The sequence below is a fragment of the Peromyscus californicus genome, unplaced genomic scaffold, assembly GCF_007827085.1.
Source record: "Peromyscus californicus insignis strain IS unplaced genomic scaffold, ASM782708v3 Scaffold_24__1_contigs__length_46423439, whole genome shotgun sequence".
Lineage (NCBI taxonomy): Eukaryota > Metazoa > Chordata > Mammalia > Rodentia > Cricetidae > Peromyscus > Peromyscus californicus.
Genome location: NW_026294535.1, coordinates 44780242 through 44800909, shown reverse-complemented (window position 1 = coordinate 44800909; position 20668 = coordinate 44780242). Strand labels below are relative to the sequence as shown.

At 50.6% G+C, this 20668-nt stretch overlaps 1 protein-coding gene and 1 pseudogene across 2 annotated transcripts; one reads left to right on the top strand and one right to left on the bottom strand.

Annotated features, from left to right (window-relative positions):
- The first annotated feature begins 854 nt into the window (after positions 1–854).
- On the top strand, positions 855–6408 carry Zc3h10 (zinc finger CCCH-type containing 10). Of its 2 annotated transcripts, none has more exons than XM_052753673.1 (3): positions 855–957; positions 1618–1681; positions 2954–6408. In XM_052753673.1, exon 3 carries the CDS (start codon positions 3006–3008, stop codon positions 4311–4313), a length of 1308 nt encoding a protein of 435 aa, XP_052609633.1. In that variant the 5' UTR covers positions 855–957; positions 1618–1681; positions 2954–3005; the 3' UTR covers positions 4314–6408. The 2 variants fall into 2 exon arrangements, with proteins under 2 accessions (XP_052609633.1, XP_052609635.1); XM_052753675.1 differs by lacking the exon at positions 855–957 and adding an exon at positions 964–1378.
- A 6049-nt stretch (positions 6409–12457) lies between these two features.
- On the bottom strand, positions 12458–16440 carry LOC128119966 (60S ribosomal protein L36a-like; annotated as a pseudogene).
- Between the last annotated feature and the right edge of the window lie 4228 nt (positions 16441–20668).

The window sequence follows — 20668 nt, the reverse complement described above, 5'->3', positions numbered from 1 at the left end:
TGGAGGAAGAAGCGGATGCGCAGGTACGTTGGCGGACCACGGAGAGAGAGGGGCGGTGGGGCGCGGCTCGGTGGGGTCGGGCGCGTGGCGCCGTGGTGGGAACTGACTGCACTGCGGGTGAATTTCATCAGCCTTTATATCCGGTGCGGATCGGTTTTTAACGGCTGAAAGGGGGAAAAAAAACAAAACAAACCCGCCTGGTTCGTGTGTGTTTTCCCGTGACAGGCTGAAGCGCAAGAGGAGAAAGATGAGGCAGAGGTCCAAGTGAACGGGGCTTGTGCACCGCGGGGCCGGAAGCTAAGGCATGCCGGAGCCCGGGGCTTTGCAGGTCCCCGGGCTGTGTGCTGCCCTCGCGGGAGTCGGACGGACCTGGACCATCATCGCCACCGGCGGCTCGCCCCGACCCCCTGAGACCCCGCCGCCCTCCGCCGCGGACTCGTTCTGTTCCCACTGTGGCCGGGTGTAACTCGTGTACAATAAACCATCTTTGTCGCTGTCTCAGCTGAGGAATCACACTGCTGTCGCGTGTCTCTTGCGGCTCCGTTGGGTGGGGAGTCTTTGTAGTGTGTGGTCCGCGCCGCGGAGCGTCCGGGACCTGCGCGGGCTCCGGCCTGGGTTCTCGGGAGCCGGCCGTGCGGTGCGCGCCTGAGGTCGTGCGACGAAGTCCGCGCGACCCCCGCGCCCGCCCCGCTGCTGGCGGGCTCCGCCGCCACTGCGCAGAAGTCGGCGCGGTTTGTGTTCCGGGTCCGCCTGGGCCGTGTTGCCATGGTGACGCGCAAGGCTCGCTGGGAGCTTCCTGCGGCGAGCGGCCCGCCGAGTCGACCATAGAGTGGTTCCGGGTCTGGCGGCTAGAGCGTCGCTCCTTCCGCAGGAAGCGGAAGAGCCGTAGGGTGGGCGGCTCTTTGTCGAAGCTAGAGGACCGGCAGGCGGCAGCAGCAACTACGGCGGCGGCGGCAGGTGAGGGAGGCGGGAGGCTGAGGTGGAGGCCGCGCCCGGAGGGGAGGAGCCGGGGCCGGCCCAGAGGCCGCGCTCGGCCGGGCCGCACGAGCCCCCCTCCGCCCGGGCCGGCCCTGCTCTCCCCGGCCACCCGGGCAGAGCCCCTCTAATGACGGACCCCGCCGCACGGGCGCACGCCACCCGTGACGTCACAGCCCTGCCCATCCCTCGGCCTGATGTCACCCCTTCCCGCTCGCCGGGCGCTCCCCGGAGCCGCCGAGCGGACCCGGGCAAACTCCAGGACTTCGGTGAACTCCGGGGTGCCGGGGGCCGCTTTCGTCGCCGCCCCCAGGCCGAGTCCGCCCTCACACTGCGCTGTCAGAGTTGTGGCCCTTGCCCAGCGCCCAGGTTCCGACTCTGATCCCCGTACCCTCATCTGGAGGTAAAGCTCCCCTCACCCTCCACCGAGAACCCAGCTTCCCAGGCTTTAGTGGTCGGTTCCAGCCCTTCTCCTCCTCCCTCTGAGGTGACGTTCAGTTTGAACTTGTAAGAGAATCCTGAAAAGCCACAAAGCTCTTGGGGTCTTGTCAGAATTCATTCCGATTTATGAAAACCATCCCATAACCTTCACGCTTTTTCCCTCTTCCACCCAAATCTCTGGTCTTTTTGTTTCTTGTTCAGAACCCAGCAGTGATGTGGAAGTGGAGACTCACAGGAGCCCCGGACTTCACCTGAGCTACCTCAGGTATTAATTCGGGGACCATTGGGTGAGGAAGAGTATCATATCCGGTTATCCACTTCTGGTGGGGCTTGAAGCACAGGTCAGGCTTTAAGGACATCCTTCAACTGGTCGTTATCTTTTAGTAGGTGGTTGTCATCTCTTTACCACTCGCTCCTTTCATTCTGGGGCCGCTCCGTCCCGTTGTGTCTCTGGCCTCCGATCTGGTTAGTCATTTTAGGGAAATCTAAAAGTAAAGTCAAGGAAACAGTGTGAGTGAGAAATGTCAAAGCGAGGGAACTCGAGAAAAGGTATCCTTATGCCCAGAGGGAAATACATGAACTCCTGTTTGGACAGCAGGGGGAGCCTGAATACTACTTAGGAAACCTTTAGACGGTTAGACACGTGGTAGCAGGGACTCCAGTCCTACTGGGGGATAGAGAGAAGAGGGCTAGAATTAGGGCAGTGGACTGACACTCCAGAGCTCTCTTGGGAAATAGGAGACTTGAAAAGCTTTTATAGAGTCTATAAATAAAGAGGATTTTTATGGGGTAAGGAGTGCCATGGTTTGATGTTAGTGGGATCTTTTCATGGAGGGGGGTGGAGAATGTCGAAAGAAAGGTCACTATTCCCATGAGATTAACTCCTTCCCACCTTGACCTTGCCACAGTTTTGTCCTGGGGACCTAGAGGTAGAGCTTAGAACTTCTTTGCCTGAAGTGGAGGGGTCTGTGTGTAGAGCAGGCCAGGAGAGTAACAGCTTTAAAAACCGCCGTCCAGCTGGTGACACCAGTCACCTGAGCAGTCACCAGGATTTCTAAAATACATGGAGACTTGGGCTAAGTTCACATGGGAGAGGGGCAAAGGCATGTTTTGTTCCTGGCACCCCTTCACCCACGAGCTCTCAAAGCTAAATAGCCCTTCTTAGAGCACTGTTTCCAGTCTCAGTCTCTCACACGCCAACACCTGTTTTAATTTCCCTCCCACAAATTAAGAAGGGGAGGTAAATCTAACACTGCTCTCCCTGCCCCCTTCTTGGCTCATCATCATTAGTAAGGGTGGTTTCATCCCAGCTCTCTCCCTTCTCTGTTAGCCAGGCAAGTGTGAATCACTCCAACCAAGACCAGGTGCACAAGGGCCTGGGAGGGACTTCTGGCAAGTCAGCCAGGCCAGCTAGAATTCTCCTCCCTTAGATTCCCCATCTCCAGAGCCACTGCCCCAGAGGACTGCCCTCTGCGTAGTCAGGAAGAGCGGGAGCTTCTGGAGGAACCCTTTTGAACACCATTTTCTTTTTTAACAGTCACCAAGAGTGGCAAGAAAAGGAAGAAAACCCTGAGTTGGGGGGCACCAGGATGCCTGACCGGGACAACTATGCCAACGGCACGGGGAGCAGCGGTGGAGGCCCTGGAGGTGGTGGCAGTGAGGAGGCCAGTGGAGCAGGGACAGGCAGTGGGGGGGCCACCTCAGATGCCATCTGTAGAGACTTCCTGAGGAATGTGTGCAAGCGTGGCAAGCGCTGTCGATACCGCCACCCAGACATGAGTGAGGTGTCCAACCTGGGGGTGAGCAAAAATGAATTTATTTTCTGCCATGACTTCCAAAACAAGGAGTGTAGCCGCCCAAACTGCCGCTTCATCCATGGCTCCAAGGAGGACGAGGATGGATATAAGAAGACCGGAGAGCTCCCCCCTCGGCTGAGGCAGAAAGTGGCGGCTGGGCTGGGTCTTTCGCCTGCTGACCTACCCAACGGTAAGGAGGAGGTCCCCATCTGCCGTGACTTCCTCAAAGGCGACTGTCAGAGAGGGACCAAGTGCAAGTTCCGTCACCTGCAGAGGGATTTTGAGTTTGAGGCTCGCGGTGGAGGGGGTGCTGGAGGTGGAGGCTCAGCAGGCTCCGTGCCCCCGGGACGACGCCACGACCTCTATGATATCTACGACCTACCTGAGAGGGGCTTTGAGGACCACGAACCAGGCCCTAAGCGCCGGAGAGGTGGCTGCTGCCCTCCTGATGGCCCCCATTTTGAGTCCTATGAATATAGCTTGGCTCCGCCCCGTGGAGTCGAGTGCAGACTGCTAGAGGAGGAGAATGCCATGCTCAGGAAACGGGTGGAGGAGCTAAAGAAACAGGTCAGCAACCTACTGGCCACCAATGAGGTACTTCTGGAACAAAATGCCCAATTCCGCAATCAGGCCAAGGTCATGACCCTGAGCTCCACTGCCCCAGCGACTGAGCAAACCCTGGCCCCCACCGTGGGTACTGTTGCCACTTTTAACCATGGCATTGCCCAGACTCACACTACTCTGAGCAGCCAGGCTCTGCAGCCTCGCCCTGTGTCCCAGCAAGAACTCGTGGCCCCTGCTGGAGCCCCAGCTGCGCCCCCAACCAATGCTGCACCTCCTGCTGCTCCACCACCCCCACCTCCACACTTGAACCCAGAGATCACGCCACTGTCAGCCGCCCTGGCTCAAACCATCGCCCAGGGGATGGCACCCCCACCTGTTTCCATGGCCCCCGTGGCTGTATCTGTGGCTCCTGTGGCTCCTGTGGCTGTGTCCATGGCCCAGCCCTTGGCAGGAATCACAATGAGCCACACGACTACTCCTATGGTGACTTACCCCATCGCTTCCCAGAGCATGCGCATCACAGCCATGCCACACTGACAGGACTAATGGATACTCTACTCCCTGTTACAGTGTCAGGGGCTGGGATCATGGGGCCCTTCCCCACTTGCCTAGCCCTCCCTGGCCCTGTCTGAGGGGCCACTCAAAAACTAGGACAAGAGACTATAAGGAATCTACTTCGTAGGAGCATCTCCTGAGGCAGGGCTGTGCTGGTGTGTTCTCCCCACTCTTGAAAGGGTCCTCTTGTCCTTCAGGCCTCACTCATACAGAGGCTTGCATAGGAGTTGAGACTGGAAGCCAGCAGAAAGAAAGGACTGAGGGACTGTGTTCACTCATAGGAAGTTGGAGATGTCCCTGGTCTTGTCCTCACTTGTGAACAGCACAGGTTCCAGCACTGGTATGGGAAAGAAAAATTCCCCACCCAGAGGGAGAGCCAGGAAAGATCAGGAAAGTGGGTGGTCAGGAGAGAAGGCCTCGTATGAGCCTTCAGATGATTTGGGGCCCAGAATTGCTCATGGGCCCCTGGGAAGCCTGGGACCATAATACTCCAACCCAAAGACTAGGGGAACATTCACTTACCAAGCTTGGCCTGGAAATCTGTAGGGCAGTGCCCACTACTTTCCAAAGAAATAAATGAACGTTATTTTTTAACAAAGGAAGTGAAAATTGACTTAGAGGGCTGTTGGGGAAGATGGGAGCATAAAATAGACTTGATGACAAAAATAAGGTAAAGACCTCCTCTTGTAGCTTGTGTCAGTTGGTGGATGCCAGCGACGAAGGGTAGAGATGTAAAATGGCCAAATGGGACTTTGGTCTGGGGAAGGCACTTTGAGGGATAAAAGAAATGGAGCCACCTAGTCTAGTTTAAAAATAGCCCCATCTGTTTCTAGTCTCTGTCTTCATGTGCTGTTCCCAGGTTACCTTAGTAACCAGGGCTCTTAGGGTCATTTAGGGGGGTAGGTACGAAGGAGGGTGTGTGTGCTGAGAAATGGGGATATGGGTGTTGTGGAGTTGACAGACACTTCCCTTACTCAAACATAGGACAGGTGGTGGTGCCTCTCTGAGTTGTTGATGGCAGTTTATGTCCTGCTCCAACACTTCTTTATGGCCAGAGCTTTAAGCTTTCCAGGCTTCAGACATGCTAGGAAAAGGCAGTTGTGGTATTAGCATACCTCTAATTCTAGCACTTGGAAGGAGGTGACCAGAGGATCAGGAGTTCAAGGTCAAGGTCAACCTGAGGCCTCATCTCAAAAAAATATAGGAAGAGGTGTTGATTCTTCTCTGTGTCTCTGCACAAGACCAGAAGGTTTTAAGCCATTCAAGGGTCGTTGAGAACAATGGCCCCAGTACCTAAATTTCAGTGTCTCCTCCATCTGTGGCTAAAAACTCGGGTGTCTAAGGGGCAGCAAACTGGTACAACAAGTGGTGGTTGTGCTTGCCTCCTCCTTTGCTCTCTTGTTTGGTGGAGCACTCGGGGTGGTCACACCTGCGTTTGGAGATGGGATGCTAGATCATGGCCAGTCCTTGAAAAGGAATGTTTTAAAATTGGGGAATGCTGTAGCACATGCCAGTAGTCCCAGCTACTCACAAGGCTGAAGTGAGGAAAGAAGTAAAGACAAAATGTGGGTCCGTTGAGATGGTGAGACGCCTCAGCAGATGAGGCGGGTAAAGGCACCTGCTGCCAACCATGTTGACCTGAGTTCAAGCCCCGAGTTCCACACAGAAGAGAACCAACTCCAACATGTACTATGGCCTGTATGGCCTGTACATGCTCTCTCTCTCTCTCTCTCACACACACACACACACACTTTTCCTTTTTTTAAAGATTTATTATGTACATATACAGTGTTCTGCCTGCATGTGTCCCTGCAGGCCAGAAGAGGGCACCAGATCTCATTATAGATGGTTGTGAGCCACCATATGGTTGCTGGGAATTGAACTCGGTGGTCTTAAGCACTGAGCCATCTCTCCAGCCCATCCTCCTTTGTGGGGGGGCGCGGAGGAGTTGAGACAGGGTTTCTCTGTGTGGTCCTGGCTGTCCTGGGTCTCCTGTAGACCAAGCTGGCCTTGAACTCAGAGATTCAATTGCCTCTCCCTCCCAAGTGCTGAGATTAAATAAAGGTGTGAGCCCCCATATCTGGCACATAAAAATTTTTTTAATGGGCAAATACTACTTACAAATTTTAGAAATATCTTGTTAAACTTAATGTTTGTTCTTGACACAATTTTGGATTATTAGAAGAGATGGCATATAAATTATTAGGAATATGATTACACATACCGTCATGAATTCTCAAATCCTGCCTTCACTTCCTTTATGCCAGATGTCTAAGAAGAAGTGCTGTGAGAACTGTAGATGACAGATGTATGAATGCATTCCAGCTGCAGATCACCAGCAACACATGTGGTTGGCCAAGCTGGTTTAATATTCATTGCAGTGGAAGAGAAAGTGTGCCATTGAGCATCAGAGTATGCCACATGAAGGTGACAGGACTTGGGGGGGTACATGGTGGCACAAACCTGTAGTCCCAGCACTTGGAAGGAAGAGGCTCTTGCAGAGGACCTAAGTTTGATTCCTAGTACCCACATTGGGTAGCTCTCAACCACCTGTAACCCCGTCTCTAGGGAGTGTCTTGACATTTGGACTCTGAGGGTGCCTGCACAATGCCACATGTACATACCCACACACAAACACATGTCTACACACACACACACACACACACACACACACACACACACACACATTTATATATTTTAATTTTAAAAGGGGAGAAACTTGATTTGGGATTTGAGTAAGTGGTTTGGGGGTTTAAGGAAGTGAGTGTTGTTCTGGATTGGATATGGTCAAAGGAGGCAGGGATCATCCTATAACTGGGCATCTTTATCTAAAACGAGGGCAGGCCACAGGGATGCTAGAGCTGCGATGCTGATGGACCAACGGCCTCTCTAGCTTAGAAGCAGATGTTTGTTTCTTTGTGGCTTGCACACTAACTTGTTTTTGTGAAATTGTGAACTGGTTTTATTTCTTATTTTTTATCTTCATCACAGTCATTGAATGACAGTCTGGTGCTAGTATTTTATATCTGGTTCAACACCAAAACTCTGAGCCTATCAGCTCAATGATGAAACCTGGCCGGCTCTGTCCCGCCAGCTCCTAGACATCAGGAGATTGTGTGTATGTGTGTGTGTATACGTGCTCCACCAGGTTCATATTCCCAGTTCCAGTACTCCCCTCTTCCCAAACAAAACGGAGAGGTGACTCAGTGGTTAAGTGCACTGGCTACTCTTCCAGGGGACCAGGTTTGATTCCCAGCACCCACATGGCTGCTCACGGCAGGCAGTCCGTTCCTCCAGTTCCAGGGGATCCAACATCCTCTTCTGGCTTTTGTGGGCTCTGCAAACAAGTGGTGCAAAGACATGTACTCACCGGGCGGTCGTGATGCACGCCTTTAATCCCAGTACTCAGGAGGCAGAGGCAGGCGGATCTCTGTGAGTTCGAGGCCAGCCTGGTCTACAGAGTGAGATCCAGGACAGCCAGGGCTACACAGAGAAACCCTGTCTCGAAAAACCAAAACCAAACAAACAAAAGACATGTACTCAAGCACACACAAATACCCATAAAATAAATTATCAACAGAAAAGCATTCAAGGTCAGCCTTGGCTACTTAACAGGTTCAAAGCCAGTCAGGTCAGGGTTACATGAGACCCTGTCTCAACAAAAACAAGAAACCACACTGTGAATTTTTCCTGGGAAAAGGTTAACAATCCCCTATTCACCTCAGGGTACGAACAACAGACCATAGTAATGAGCCATTTGAATCTAGCTTGATAAGCCAAAGAGTTGTTATTTTATTTATTTATTTGGTTTTCTCTGTGCAGCCCTGGCTCTATAGACCAGGCTGGCCTTGAACTCAGAGATCTGCCTGCCTCTGCCTCCCCAGTGCTGGGATTAAAGGTGTGTGCCACCACCGCCCGGCTCAGTAGGTTTACTTTAAGGACCATGAGTGAAGTGATACCCAACAGCCATATCCAAGTGTTCCCTCAACATGCATGATAATTTCCATAGACTTCATGAGTGGAGTCTCCCCACCGTGCTTTATATACTCAAGCGCCTCCTGAGACCGTGTGAAGCTGGGGCAGGATGGCACAGGAGGGAGTGAACTGCTGGAATATCACATGGAGGCCTCTAGTGACCCTACACCATCTTTGGGGCAGCTTCAGCAGGCTGAGGATCTTGCTGAGGGGTTTCTGTAGGGTTCTCATAGCTGCTCTGATCGAGAGGAGAGTGGGGCTAAGACAGGAGCCTCAGACCAAATGGCCAAGGGCAAAAGGCAGAGACCCGAGTAGCCAAACTAGCTGATTATATAGGAATCAGAGAAGCTGGGAGAAGGGCAGCCCAAACCTGGGCTGGAGAGTTTGGAGCAGATGGCAGGATGTGCTAGCCACGAGGAGTCTGTAACAGGTAGGGACTGAGGGAGACCGGTGGTGTGAGTCCACCTTGATAAGTTAATAGCACCTCAATTAGCCTTCTGCCCGAGTTTGAGACCTAACAGAGTGCTTGCTACTTTATACAGGAGCCAAACTACCACCATCTGCAAGTTCTGCTGGGCCTGCTCACAAAAGCTCATCACAGCTGGGCCTGTTGACTATTCCCCTCTCTCCTAGGAGGAGGAGGCAGGAGGGTCGTGGGAGCCAACCCTGCCAACCAGCTGTAGGCAGTTCTGCCCTAACTGCCTTGGGCTCATGGCTCGTGGGGGTGGGGCTAGAGGACGTAGGTGGGAGGCTGAGGGGAAGGGGTCTTCTCTACGCAGCCATGAGGAAGCCATCATCCCTCCTGGGTGCAGGTTGTCCAGTGTGGTCGCTTTAAGGTCACCTCTGCTCCTGCTCATAACTTCCTGCTGGCTGCTCTGTAAGTAAGCCTGACTCACTGGTTCCCCGGTGAACTTGGGTGGAACTGTACCTAGTCTTTGGAACTTTAGAATTAGGGGTAGGCATTGTGTATGTCCACAGGGAAGGAATTTTCCCAACACTTGCCATAGTTGGCAGGCTATAACAAAATCTGGGAAGAGATTGGGAAGAACATGGCATTGCTCCTGCTAGAAGCATGAGCCAGACAGCTGAAGTGTCACTGTCTGAAGGTAGATTGGTTACAGAGGGAATTTTGACAGGGTGGCCTGTCCCCAGAGGGTTTGTGGGGGCAGTGGCAGGGGCATGGGCAGTATGGAGGAAACCGACACACGTAACTGGTGGGACCACCTGAAAGTGGGGCATCTGTAGGGGAGTCCCTGGTGGCATTCTGTGTGGTACCACTGACACCTGCTTGATGAGTGTGTCCATATGAGTATGGAGGCACCCTGAGAGTGACACACCAAAGCCCGGGTACCGGAAGTGGCTGCAGAGGTCGCTGGAATGCTATTGGGGACAGTAAGAAATCATTTCTGGGCCAGATGTGGTGACCCATACTTTTAACCTCAGCACTTTTAATCCCAGTAGGTATTAAAAGTTTATCTCTGAGGTTGAAGGCAGCCCGGGCTACATAGCGAAACCCTCCTAGACAACAACACGTGAGTGCCTCTTAAATGAATCAAGCATGGGGAAGTGATTCTCAAAGCGTTCAAAAGCCGGTTGTTGCTGTGGAATTCTTGGGAGCTTTATGGTTGTAGAAGGCCCAAGTGATACTCACCAAGGTGATGAGGAAAAGTCTGCAACAGCTGAGGCCTGTACATGCTAACGGCTGAACAGGGGTATCTACGGAGAGTAGAGATGGGTGTTCCAGCGGACATAAGGCTGCTAGTCTCGAGTCCCAGTGCCCAGAGCGGGTCATCTCCCTGGGTTGTTGGCCACAGAGGTCCTAGAGGCCCCTGAAACCATAAAGGCTACTGACAGGTGGTCGGTTGCAATGGTAACCTGTTGCTGAAGATGTCACTTGGAGAGATAGAGCTAGGGTTGGGCAGAAAGTCTTCCTTCCTGCCAGCTAGCTCCTATAAATTCCAGAAGGTGCGACGAGGGATGCTGGGGCGGACTAAGTCCAAAAACCCTATCTAGCTGCGGCTCCTGTGTGCCTTACGGTGGGTGTGGCAGCCAGTGGGACACTGGCACTGACTGTGGACAGAACGGAAGGCCGCCTCCCAGGAGGCAAGACCTGTCTAGAACTGGGAAGTAGACAAGTATCTGACCAGAGACGCCGTAGGCGCTATTGGAGAAGCAATTGCTATCGCCTGGTCAAAGGACGCACTAGCCCGGGTGACTGCCCACGTTTGTGCTTACAGTCACAGGCTGTTAACACAGGTCACGTCCATTCGGATTATTTCCCATTTCTGTTTTTCATCCGTTTTCCTCACTGGTGTTTGTAGTAGAGGACATACGCGTGAGCCTTGCCATCAGCCACCTTCTGGAAACAGAAGGATGAAGAAAGGGCACACGGGTGGGTACCTCACTGGAGTTAGAACGGTCAATGTGTGTCGCCCACTCCTGGGCTCAGGGACCCTTGTGGGAGAGGGGTGGAAAGGAATGTAAGCGCTGGAAGAAAAGGGAGAGGTTTTGTGCAGGACCGTCTTCCAACACAAACGGCTGCCTTGGAGTTCTGCTGGGCCTGCTCACAGAAGCTCATCACAGCTGGGCCTGTTGACTATTCCCCTCTCTCCTAGAAGGAGGAGGCAGGAGGGTCGTGGGAGCCAACCCTGCCAACCAGCTGTAGGCAGTTCTGCCCTAACTGCCTTGGGCTCATGGCTCGTGGGGGTGGGGCTAGAGGACGTAGGTGGGAGGCTGAGGGGAAGGGGTCTTCTCTACGCAGCCATGAGGAAGCCATCATCCCTCCTGGGTGCAGGCTGTCCAGTGTGGCAGCTTTAAGGTCACCTCTGCTCCTGCTCATAACTTCCTGCTGGCTGCTCTGTAAGTAAGCCTGACTCACTGGTTCCCCGGTGAACTTGGGTGGAACTGTACCTAGTCTTTGGAACTTTAGAATTAGGGGTAGGCATTGTGTATGTCCACAGGGAAGGAATTTGCCCAGCTTCTTAGGTGGGTGCTGGGGTTGGAACTCTGTTCCTCCTGATTGGACAGCAAGCACTCTCTCTGCCACTGAGCCAGCTCTCTCCCGGTTATAGGTTTTTAAAGATCGTTGGCAAACCAGAGAGGCAGGTGGAAAAAAGCCAAACCAACCAAATAGCAAATAATTTTGAAGAGAAGGCTGAATCAAAAAAGCAATGTCTCAGATATCTGAGCAGATCATAGTAGTGTACACCTACAATCCTAGTTACTCAAGAGGCTGAGGCAGGAAGATTGCTAAATTGGAGGCTAGCCTGGACAACTTGTCAAATAATAAAAAGGAATGTGGGAACAGTGTGTCCTATGCTTTTAATCCCAGCAACCTGGAAATAATGGCAGGTGGATCTCTGGGTTCCAGGTCAGCCAGGGCTACACCGTAAGACCCTATCCTGAAATAAATAATACAAGATGGGGGAAGTTGGCTGTACACAGAGGGAAGCCCTGTGCTGTGCAAATGAAATTATATGAAATAAACGGGGTTCTAGAATAATAGCCGACATTCACTTAGTACTTACTATGAGCCAAGGCACAATGCTAGGCACTTTACATATAGTATATACGGTGCCCACACTCATCATTTAAACACACACATACACACACACATACACACACATACACACACACACACTTATGTTTAAAAACACAGTTGAGTGTGGTGGTTCACACCTGGAATTCCAGCATTTGGAAGGGCTGAAGCAGGAGGATCAGGAATTCAAGGACAGCCTCAACTACACAGCAGGCCCCAATCACCCGGGGCTACAAGAAACCTTAGATCAAATAAAGAAAACTGGGTCTAGGGAGAGATGAGTCCGAGTTAAGAACACTGGATGCTCTTCCACAGAACCTGGGTGTGACTCCCAGCGTGCACGCGCACGCACACCCCCCCCCCACACACACACACCCCACTACTCACAACCTTCTGTAACTATACCCTCTCCTGGCCTCCTCAGGTACCAGGCACTCATGTGCCACACAGACCTACAGGCAGGTAAAACACCCATCTATATAAAATAAAAATTTTAAGAAACTGAAAACAAAAGATACACGTATATTCTGCTAGGTTTCTGCGATTGCTGAGGATTGGGGCCAGCATTCAATTAGACAGTCTTTTTGTTTTTTGTTTTGTTTTGTTTTTTGAGACAGGGTTTCTCTGTGTAGCTTTGCGCCTTTCCTGGAACTCACTCTCTAGCCCAGGCTGGCCTCGAACTCACAGAGATCCGCCTGGCTCTGCCTCCCGAGTGCTGGGATTAAAGGCGTGTGCACCACCGCCACCGCCCGGCTTCAATTAGACAGTCTTGACTCCAGACGATAATAAAGCTCTGACAGCAACCAAGGAGGGACAGTAGCCTTTGAAGATAAGTAAAGAAGAGCGTCCCCTCAAATCCTGTCTCTCCTTCCGTCCTCCAAAGTGTGCTGAGATGGAATAGGGCATCAGACCCGGTGCTTCCCGCTGGAGGCAATGATACCGATAACCCGCGTCCTCAGGTCCAGGAAGTGCCATCAGACGCTGCCCCTACACGATGCAGCCACCAGGTGGCGCCGGAGGCGCAAGATCGAGGTCAGACGGAGCCCCACCCTGTGTGCCCAGAAGGCAGGCAACGCCGTTACCCTGCGGCTGCCGGGTCGCCGCTGCGGCAACCTTCCTGAAGGTGTTCTGTACACCCTTGGGGTCTTCTTTAAAACTTTTTAAAATCAGTAACAATAACTATTTTCTAACAGGTCACGTTTCTATTGCTTCAGCGTTTTCCTCTCAGAAAACACAAGTTTTAGAACTGGATCGCTTGGCCCTTTCTCTTCTTGGCTCCTCCCAGTTCAAAATGCTCGCCTCTCTCATGGCCAGCATCCTCCCGGGTCTGCAGCCGGGCTCCACACACGCAAGCCCGAGCACAGTCGTCTTTGTGGTTTTGGCCCTCTCTCAGAACACAGGATTTGTCTGCCCCCCCCCCCCCCCCAACCACTCTGATTCTGAGCGTGCAGCGGGGAGCCCTTGCCCTTCTCATACTGGGTCACTTGGTGAGGCTGATGCTTGCCACAGTTCTTACAGAAAGTCCTTCGGGTTTTAGGCACGTTGACCGTCTGCAGCAGAGGTGTCTATGCGATCGATGAAAACGAAAGACCCGGTTTCCGACGGCCTCGACCGCACGGACCGAACAGGAAAGGGCCCGCCCGTGTGGTGCCTTCAGAGGTCTCAGGATGTGGATGGGTGAGGAAGAGAGGGCAGAAATGTGCCTCCAGAGCTCAGCCTGTCTGCTCAGCAGGAGCCCTTTCCTCTGCTGATGCTTGGAGTTCTGGTGGGTAGAGAGCGCTCCAGCTAAGTTCCTCACTTTGCAGCCGTATTTCCGGCAAGCAGATCACCTATCACTTTTCCAACCTCTGTCGTCTTCTCCCACTTGTATACTTCTGGGAATGTGGAGAGCCTGGGTTAGAGATAGAGAACCGTGCCTCAGAAAGCTCTGCGATAGGATGGAGCAGTCTAGAGAAAGGGAAGTGAAGCTTAAGATTACTCTGTGATGCAGTACCGCTGTTGAGTCCTGTTTCTGCAGCGGAAGTAGGGTCGGTTGGTTACTAGAGAGAGAGTAGGTCTGTAGCTGTGTGTGTGTGTGTGTGTGTGTGTGTCTGTCTGTCTGTCTGTCTGTCTGTCTGTCTTAGTCACTCTCTTGTTGCTGTGAAGAGACACCATGACCAAGGTAGCACTTACAAGTGAAAGCATTTGTCTGATGTAGTGGCGCACGCCTTTAATCCCAGCACTCAGGATGCAGAGGCAGGTGGATCTCTCTCTGTGAGTTTGAGGCCAGCCTGGTCTACAAAGTGAGTTCCAGGACAGCCAGGACTGTTACATAGAGAAACACTGTCTCAAAAAAGAAACAAATAACAACAACAACATGAAGGAGAAGGAGAAGGAGAAGGAGGAAAGAGAGAGAGAGAGAGAGAGAGAGAGAGAGAGAGAGAGAGAGAAAGAAAGAAAGAAAAGAGCCGGGCGGTGGTGGCGCACGCCTTTAATCCCAGCACTCGGGAGGCAGAGCCAGGTGGATCTCTGTGAGTTCGAGGCCAGCCTGGGCTACCAAGTGAGTCCCAGGAAAGGCTCAAAGCTACACAGAGAAACCCTGTCTCGAAAAACCAAAAAAAAAAAAAAAAAAGAAAAGAAAGAAAGCAAGCATTTTACTGGGGGCTCGCTTACACTTCTAGAAGTTTAGTCCATTATCATCTTGATAGGGAGCATGGGGCAGGTAAGCCTGGTGCTGGAGAAGTAGCTCAGAGCTACATCCTCCTGATGTCTAGGCTTGGCATGGGCTTTTGAAACCTTCAAGTCCACCCCCAGAGACACACTTCTTCCAATAAAGCCACACCTCTTAATCCTTTTCAAATAGTGCCAATCCTTGATGACTAAGCATTCAAATGCAAGAGCCCATGGGGGCCATGCTTCTTCAAACCACCACAAGCTGGTAGGTTTTATCTGGCTGTGCTTGTTTTATTAAAGCTGCTTTAAGCCCTTCCAGTCCATCCTCTCTCACTCAGTCTAGCCAATACTTTGGGCCCTTATCCTGGGTCTAGTAGGACCTAGAGGACCAGGGGATGATGAATAATTCTAGAAAGGTCATGCAGCTCACAGGCACCTGTCATCTTTTTTGAGACAGAGTCTCAGGTAACCTAGGCTGTCCTTGAATTTACTTTGTGGCTGGGGATAACTTTGAATTTCTAATCCTCCTGCCTCTACCTTTCGAGTGCTGAGATTACAGGTTTGTGCCACCATATTTGGTTTTATATGGTACTGGAGATGGAACCCAGGGCTTTACCTATGCTAGATGTCTTAGTTTGGGTTTCTGTTGCTGTGACGAAACACCATGACCAGAAGCAAGTTAGGGAGGAAAGGGTTTATTTGGCTTATGCTTCCATGTCATAGTCCATCACTGAAGGAAGTCAGGAACTCAAGCAGGGCGGGAACCTGGAGGTAGGAGCTGATGCAGAGGTCATGGAGGGGTGCTGCTTACTGGCTTGCTCATCATGGTTTACTCAGCCTGCTTTCTTATAGAACCCAGGACCATCAGCCCAGGGATGGCACCACCTACAATGGGCTGGGCCCTTCCACACCAATCACTAATTAAGAAAATGCCTTTCAGCCAGATATTTGTTTGCTTTGTTTTTGTTTTTTGAGACAGGATTTCTCTGTGTAGCCCTGGCTTTCCTGGAACTCACTCTGTAGACCAGGCTGGCCTCGAACTCACAGAGATCTGCCTGCCTCTGCCTCCCGAGTGCTGGGATTAAAGGTGTGTGCACCACCTCCTCTTATAGTCAGATCTTATGGAGGCATTTTCTCGATCGAGGCTTCTTCCTCTCTGATGACTCTAGCTTGTGTCAAGTTGACATAAAACCAACCAGTAAACTAGGCAAGCATTCAAACAACCAAGCCATATCCTCAACCCTTACCCGTCAGCTTGATCGGAGAAGCATGGACCCACCAGCATATGTCCTGCAGAGGGGAGGGTCACCACAGAGGCAATGTCCTCCCTGCCTCCAGGGAAGCCACACTTCAGCAAGAGCCTGACCTATTCCAGCAGATCCCAGTACTGGTAGAAAAAAAGCTGAAGGAGCCAACGGGCTCCTTCCAAGTCCTTAAAAGTGACCCCTGAGGACTTCATCTGATCGTCACAAGAACAAAACACAGGTGTTTATTTTTGGCCACTTACATGGTCTTAAACACCCAAGGAAAATGTAAGCAAAACAGTAACGTTATAAAATAAAATTCTACCAACCCCCGACTGGGATTCTCATCCTGGCCTGGTTTAGTTGGGGCCACCAAAGCTCTTAAAAGTCCTACAAAGACAGTCATTCAATTAAATAGCTACAGCTCGTGTAAAAACCTTCCTTGTCTTTGAAACTCCCAACTTTGGAGGGCCTTCCACTGCATCTCAGGTGACAAAGTTACCAGGAGGCTTGTTTCTTACCAAACCCACAGTCAGACTTAAATCCTGCTACCACTGCCAGGTCCCAGTGCTTGCCCACAGCTGGAAGATGGTATTAGCTTAGAGGAAGCAGTCATTGCCACCAGTACGTGTCTCCCACCACTGAGGACTTTCTCAAACTCTGGGCAAAGGATGTCCAAGCTTTGCTGTGTGATCACCATCCCCCCCCCCACACCCCTTTGACCTTAAGGCCTTTTTTTCTTTTTAAGATGTATTTATGTATTTTATATATCTGAGTGCTCCGCTGGCATGTATGCCTGCACTCCTGGAGAGGGCATCAGATTCCACTATGGATGGTTGTGAGCCACCATGCGGTTTCTGGGGATTGAACTGATAACCTCTGGAAGAGCAGCCAGTGCTCTTAATCACTGAGCCATTTTTTTTTTTCTTTTTTTGTTTTTCGAGACAGGGTTTCTCTGTGTAGCTTTGCGCCTTTTCCTGGAACTCACTCTGTAGCCCAGGCTGGCCTCGAACTCACAGAGATCCGCCTGGCTCTGCCTCCTGAGTGCTGGGATTAAAGGTGTGCGCCACCACCGCCCGGCTTCACTGAGCCATTTTTAAGTGGTCCCTTAAAAGGTAGCTCGAGCCTTTATGGGTCTGATCCCAGGACAGATCAGCAGTGCCAACCAGCACCAACCCACATGCCTCTCAGTCTTGAAGCAATTCCTCAATGATTCATCTTGGTGACCCAGTCATGGGGAAATGCCAAAAAAAAACCAAAAATCTAAAGCCAAAAATAAAGACAGGACCAGTGAGGTGGTTTGGTGTCTGCCATCAAGCTTGACAACCGGGGGACCCACATGGTGGAAACAGAATCAAGCCCCGCAAGTTACCCAACACAGACAGTGGTGGCTCACTCCTTTATTCCCAGCACTTGGGAGGCAGAAGTAGGTGGATCTCAGTAAGTTCAAGGTCATCCTGGTCTACAGAGTAAGTTCCAGGACAGCCAGGACTACACAGAGAAACCCTGTCTCAAAAAACAATTTTATTTTATGCATAAGGATTGCCCCCACCCCAGTCAGCTCAGAACACACTGAAGACGCCAAGTTCTTAGCACAAAGATTTATTACCCCGGAGGGGCAAGCAGGGGTGGGGGTAGAGGTTGGGGGCTGCCTCTGGATTGGACAAAGACAGACAGCAAGCAGCAGCATTTTTTTTCCCCCTCCATGAGTAGGTTTTTAAGGAGAAAAAGGGGGAAGTGTGTGTTAGTATGAGTACTTCCTGCTGATATTGGGCTATCTTTGTTAGGGAATCAGGGGAGCTGGAACTTTGGTCAAGGTTGGGAAGAGCAGGCTGTGCTCGTTGCTGTCCAGGCTCTACAAGACCATCTGGGGCTAGGGAGGAATAGGCAAGATTGGAGCAGTCTGTGAGGCTGGACCATCTGGGGCTAGCTGCTTTGGAGCTACCTAGGATGCAGGTTCCAAGGGAACATCTGGGGCTGCTGAGTCGCTGGAGCAGTTTGGACTTGACTTGAAATCTCCTGGGACAGATAGACTAGGAACAGAAGGTAGGGTTAAGGAGTTTAGGGGAAAATTTTTATCTTGGATATACATTTGAAACTTTTAGACCCATGGTCTTGGTAGTTGGGGGAGGAGAGTCCCCAAGACCAGGGAAAGGGGGAGAGATTCCACCTTTAATAATAGACAGATGGGGAAATTTAGGCTGTTGGTTGATGGGAGTACTTATCTGAGGCCCATTTGACTTGTGACAGATGGATTCAAGTTGATTTCCTGAAGGTTATACAAATTTTTAAAGTTTATAAAAAAAGTTTTAGATATGTTAGCATTACTATTATAATCTATACTGAAATCTATATTGTAAAAAGGGCAGAAGATTTGTGTCTTTGAGTCATAGTCAACGTTTGGGGATCCAAACAAGAACATGGAGACAAGGAAACCTGAAACAACTTTTCATGCACCTTAAATCACTTTCTTAGACCCTCACAACTTATTTACATACACTCTTACCCTCAGACCTTAGACCGTTATAACTTTCATTTACAGACTTTCACAACTAAGCTTTTACATCCTCAACCTCCATAACTTGTATCATTTTCTTAGACTGTCATAACTTCAGACCTTTATAACTTGGTGAGCGGGAAAGGTAGGGGGTCATATAATGGAGGTGGGGTTAGTTCACTGACATACATTGTAGGTTTGAGTTAGGTTCTGTAAAAAAAAAAAAAAAGTTTTATCTGGGGGCTAGAGAGGAGATGTCCCAGCAGTTAAAAGCACTGACTGCTCTTCCAGAGAACCTGGGTTCAGTTCCCAGTACCCACATGGCAGCTCCCAGCTGTCTTTAACTTCAAAAGCTGACACCCTCACACAGACATACATGCAGGCAAGACACCAATGCACATAAAACTTTTTTAAATATATAATTTATTTTTATTTTATCTGCTGGGGTGAGAGTCAGGTGAGTTTGGAGAAAGGATAGAAGAGATTTAATATTAGAGTGAAATATTTGATGTAAGTAGTAAATGATGTCCTGTGTGGAAGGGTTAGGGGGAGTGTTGTCTGAGTTATATAGAAGAGCAGCCTGTAGCTAAGTGGGGTGAGTGTTAAAGGATGAAAGGGCAGCCTGATGAGCCGACATGTCGACATCATTATTGCCTTTAGTGAGAATGGAGGGGTCAGTCAGTGTGCCTTGCAGTGAACCAAGCCAATCTGAGAGATTAAAAGAGAAGCCTTGAGGAGTTATGGATAAATGAGGAGTTAGTAATTGTGTTGTCTTTTTGTTGTTGTTTGTTTTGGTTTTTCAAGACAGAGTTTCTCTGTGTGTATTTTCTTGGCTGTCCTGGAACTTGCTCTGTAGACCAGGCTGGCCTCCAACTCACAGAGATCCACCTGCTGCTCCTGCCTCCCAAGTGCTGGGATTAAAGGTGAGCACCACCATTTCCCGCTTACGTTGTCTTTTGTATTTAGAAGTCCTCATTCCTTCCAGATGACTGAGTGTGTTAGCAAGATATGGAAAGCATATTTTGAGTCAATAAATTATGTATTTTTGGCAAATTGGAAGGCTATGGGCAAGGCTGTTAATTCTGCTGTTGATTGGTAGTGCGTGGGGGTAAGGAGGTTGGCATCGTGTGAGACCACTGTATATCCTTCAGCACAGTGGCCATCTGACAGAAAGGAGACGCCATCTGCATAAAAAGTGTAGGTAGAGGAGAGAAGTAGCTAAAGGACCGTCTTATATGTGAGAGGAATAGGGGAGGAGGTCTTCGAGAGTCTTTGGACAGCAGTGTAGAGGATCTGGGGAACGTTGAGGCAAATAAGCGTGGATGGATTGAGGGAGGACAGGTAAGGAATGTGAATCATGTGTTTTTGATAGAAGTTTGGAGGGATGGAATCCAAGATGGTGGGAGGAGTTGGAGTCCTCTGTAAGTTAGGAGTTGAGAAAGAGAGTCGTGAGACTAGATTGTGAGGGGTGAATCCCAGAGTTAATTGGTTAGATTTAGGAGTAGAGGGGCCGCAGCAAGAGCTTGTGGACAGGGAGGCCAGCCACAGAAGGTGTTGCCTAGAGTTTCTCCAGCAAGTCTACACCTTCTGATCCCTCTCAGGTAGCACCACCCCTAATGACCATGCACTTAAACACAGGAGCCTATGCGGGCCATACCTATTCAAACCACCGCAGCTAGGAACTGAACCTAGGCTGTGGCGAGAGATTCCACAGAGCCATTGCATCTGGCTTGAATTCCTAGGCTTTGAACTACCTTTTGTTTAAAGTCCGAGATTCTTATCTGAGTTCTTCCTGAAGGAATTCCAGAGCTTTTGCAAAACTTAGTAATGAGAGAATCTGCAAACCATGAGGTCTCAAGGCTGAGAATTGTTTACCCAAATGGTTCCTTCAAACAACTCCAGATAAGAGGTCTTGATGCTCAGAAATTGCTTGCTAAAGGCGTAAATTGTGTAACGATAGAGAGGCTTTTTGCGAAGTAACGGGAAGTAATGGGCAGTCAGTTCATCAGAAGCTGGCTCGCTCTGATGCTTTTTGCTAAGCCTGAAATTACATTCTGGAGTGACCCCTTTTCTTCAATGGACCCATGCAAAACAGAATACTGGCATTGGGTCCTCTGCAAGAGTACCCAGTGCTCTTTACCGCTGACCTGTCATCTCTGCAGCCCCACAGTATTTACACTCTTTATTAAATTTCTCTATTGGGAACCAGGCATGGTGCCACATCCCAACACTTACAGTGCTGAGGCAGGGGGATCAGGAGTTTAAGGCCAGCCATTGCTACTTTGAGTCTGAGATATGAAAGCCTGTCTCAAAAACAAAACAAAAAACAAAAAAGACCCGGAGAGATTGCTCAGTGGTTAGGAACATACACTGCTCTTCCAGAGGTCCTGAGTTCAATTCTCAACACCCATATTATGTAGATCACAACCCT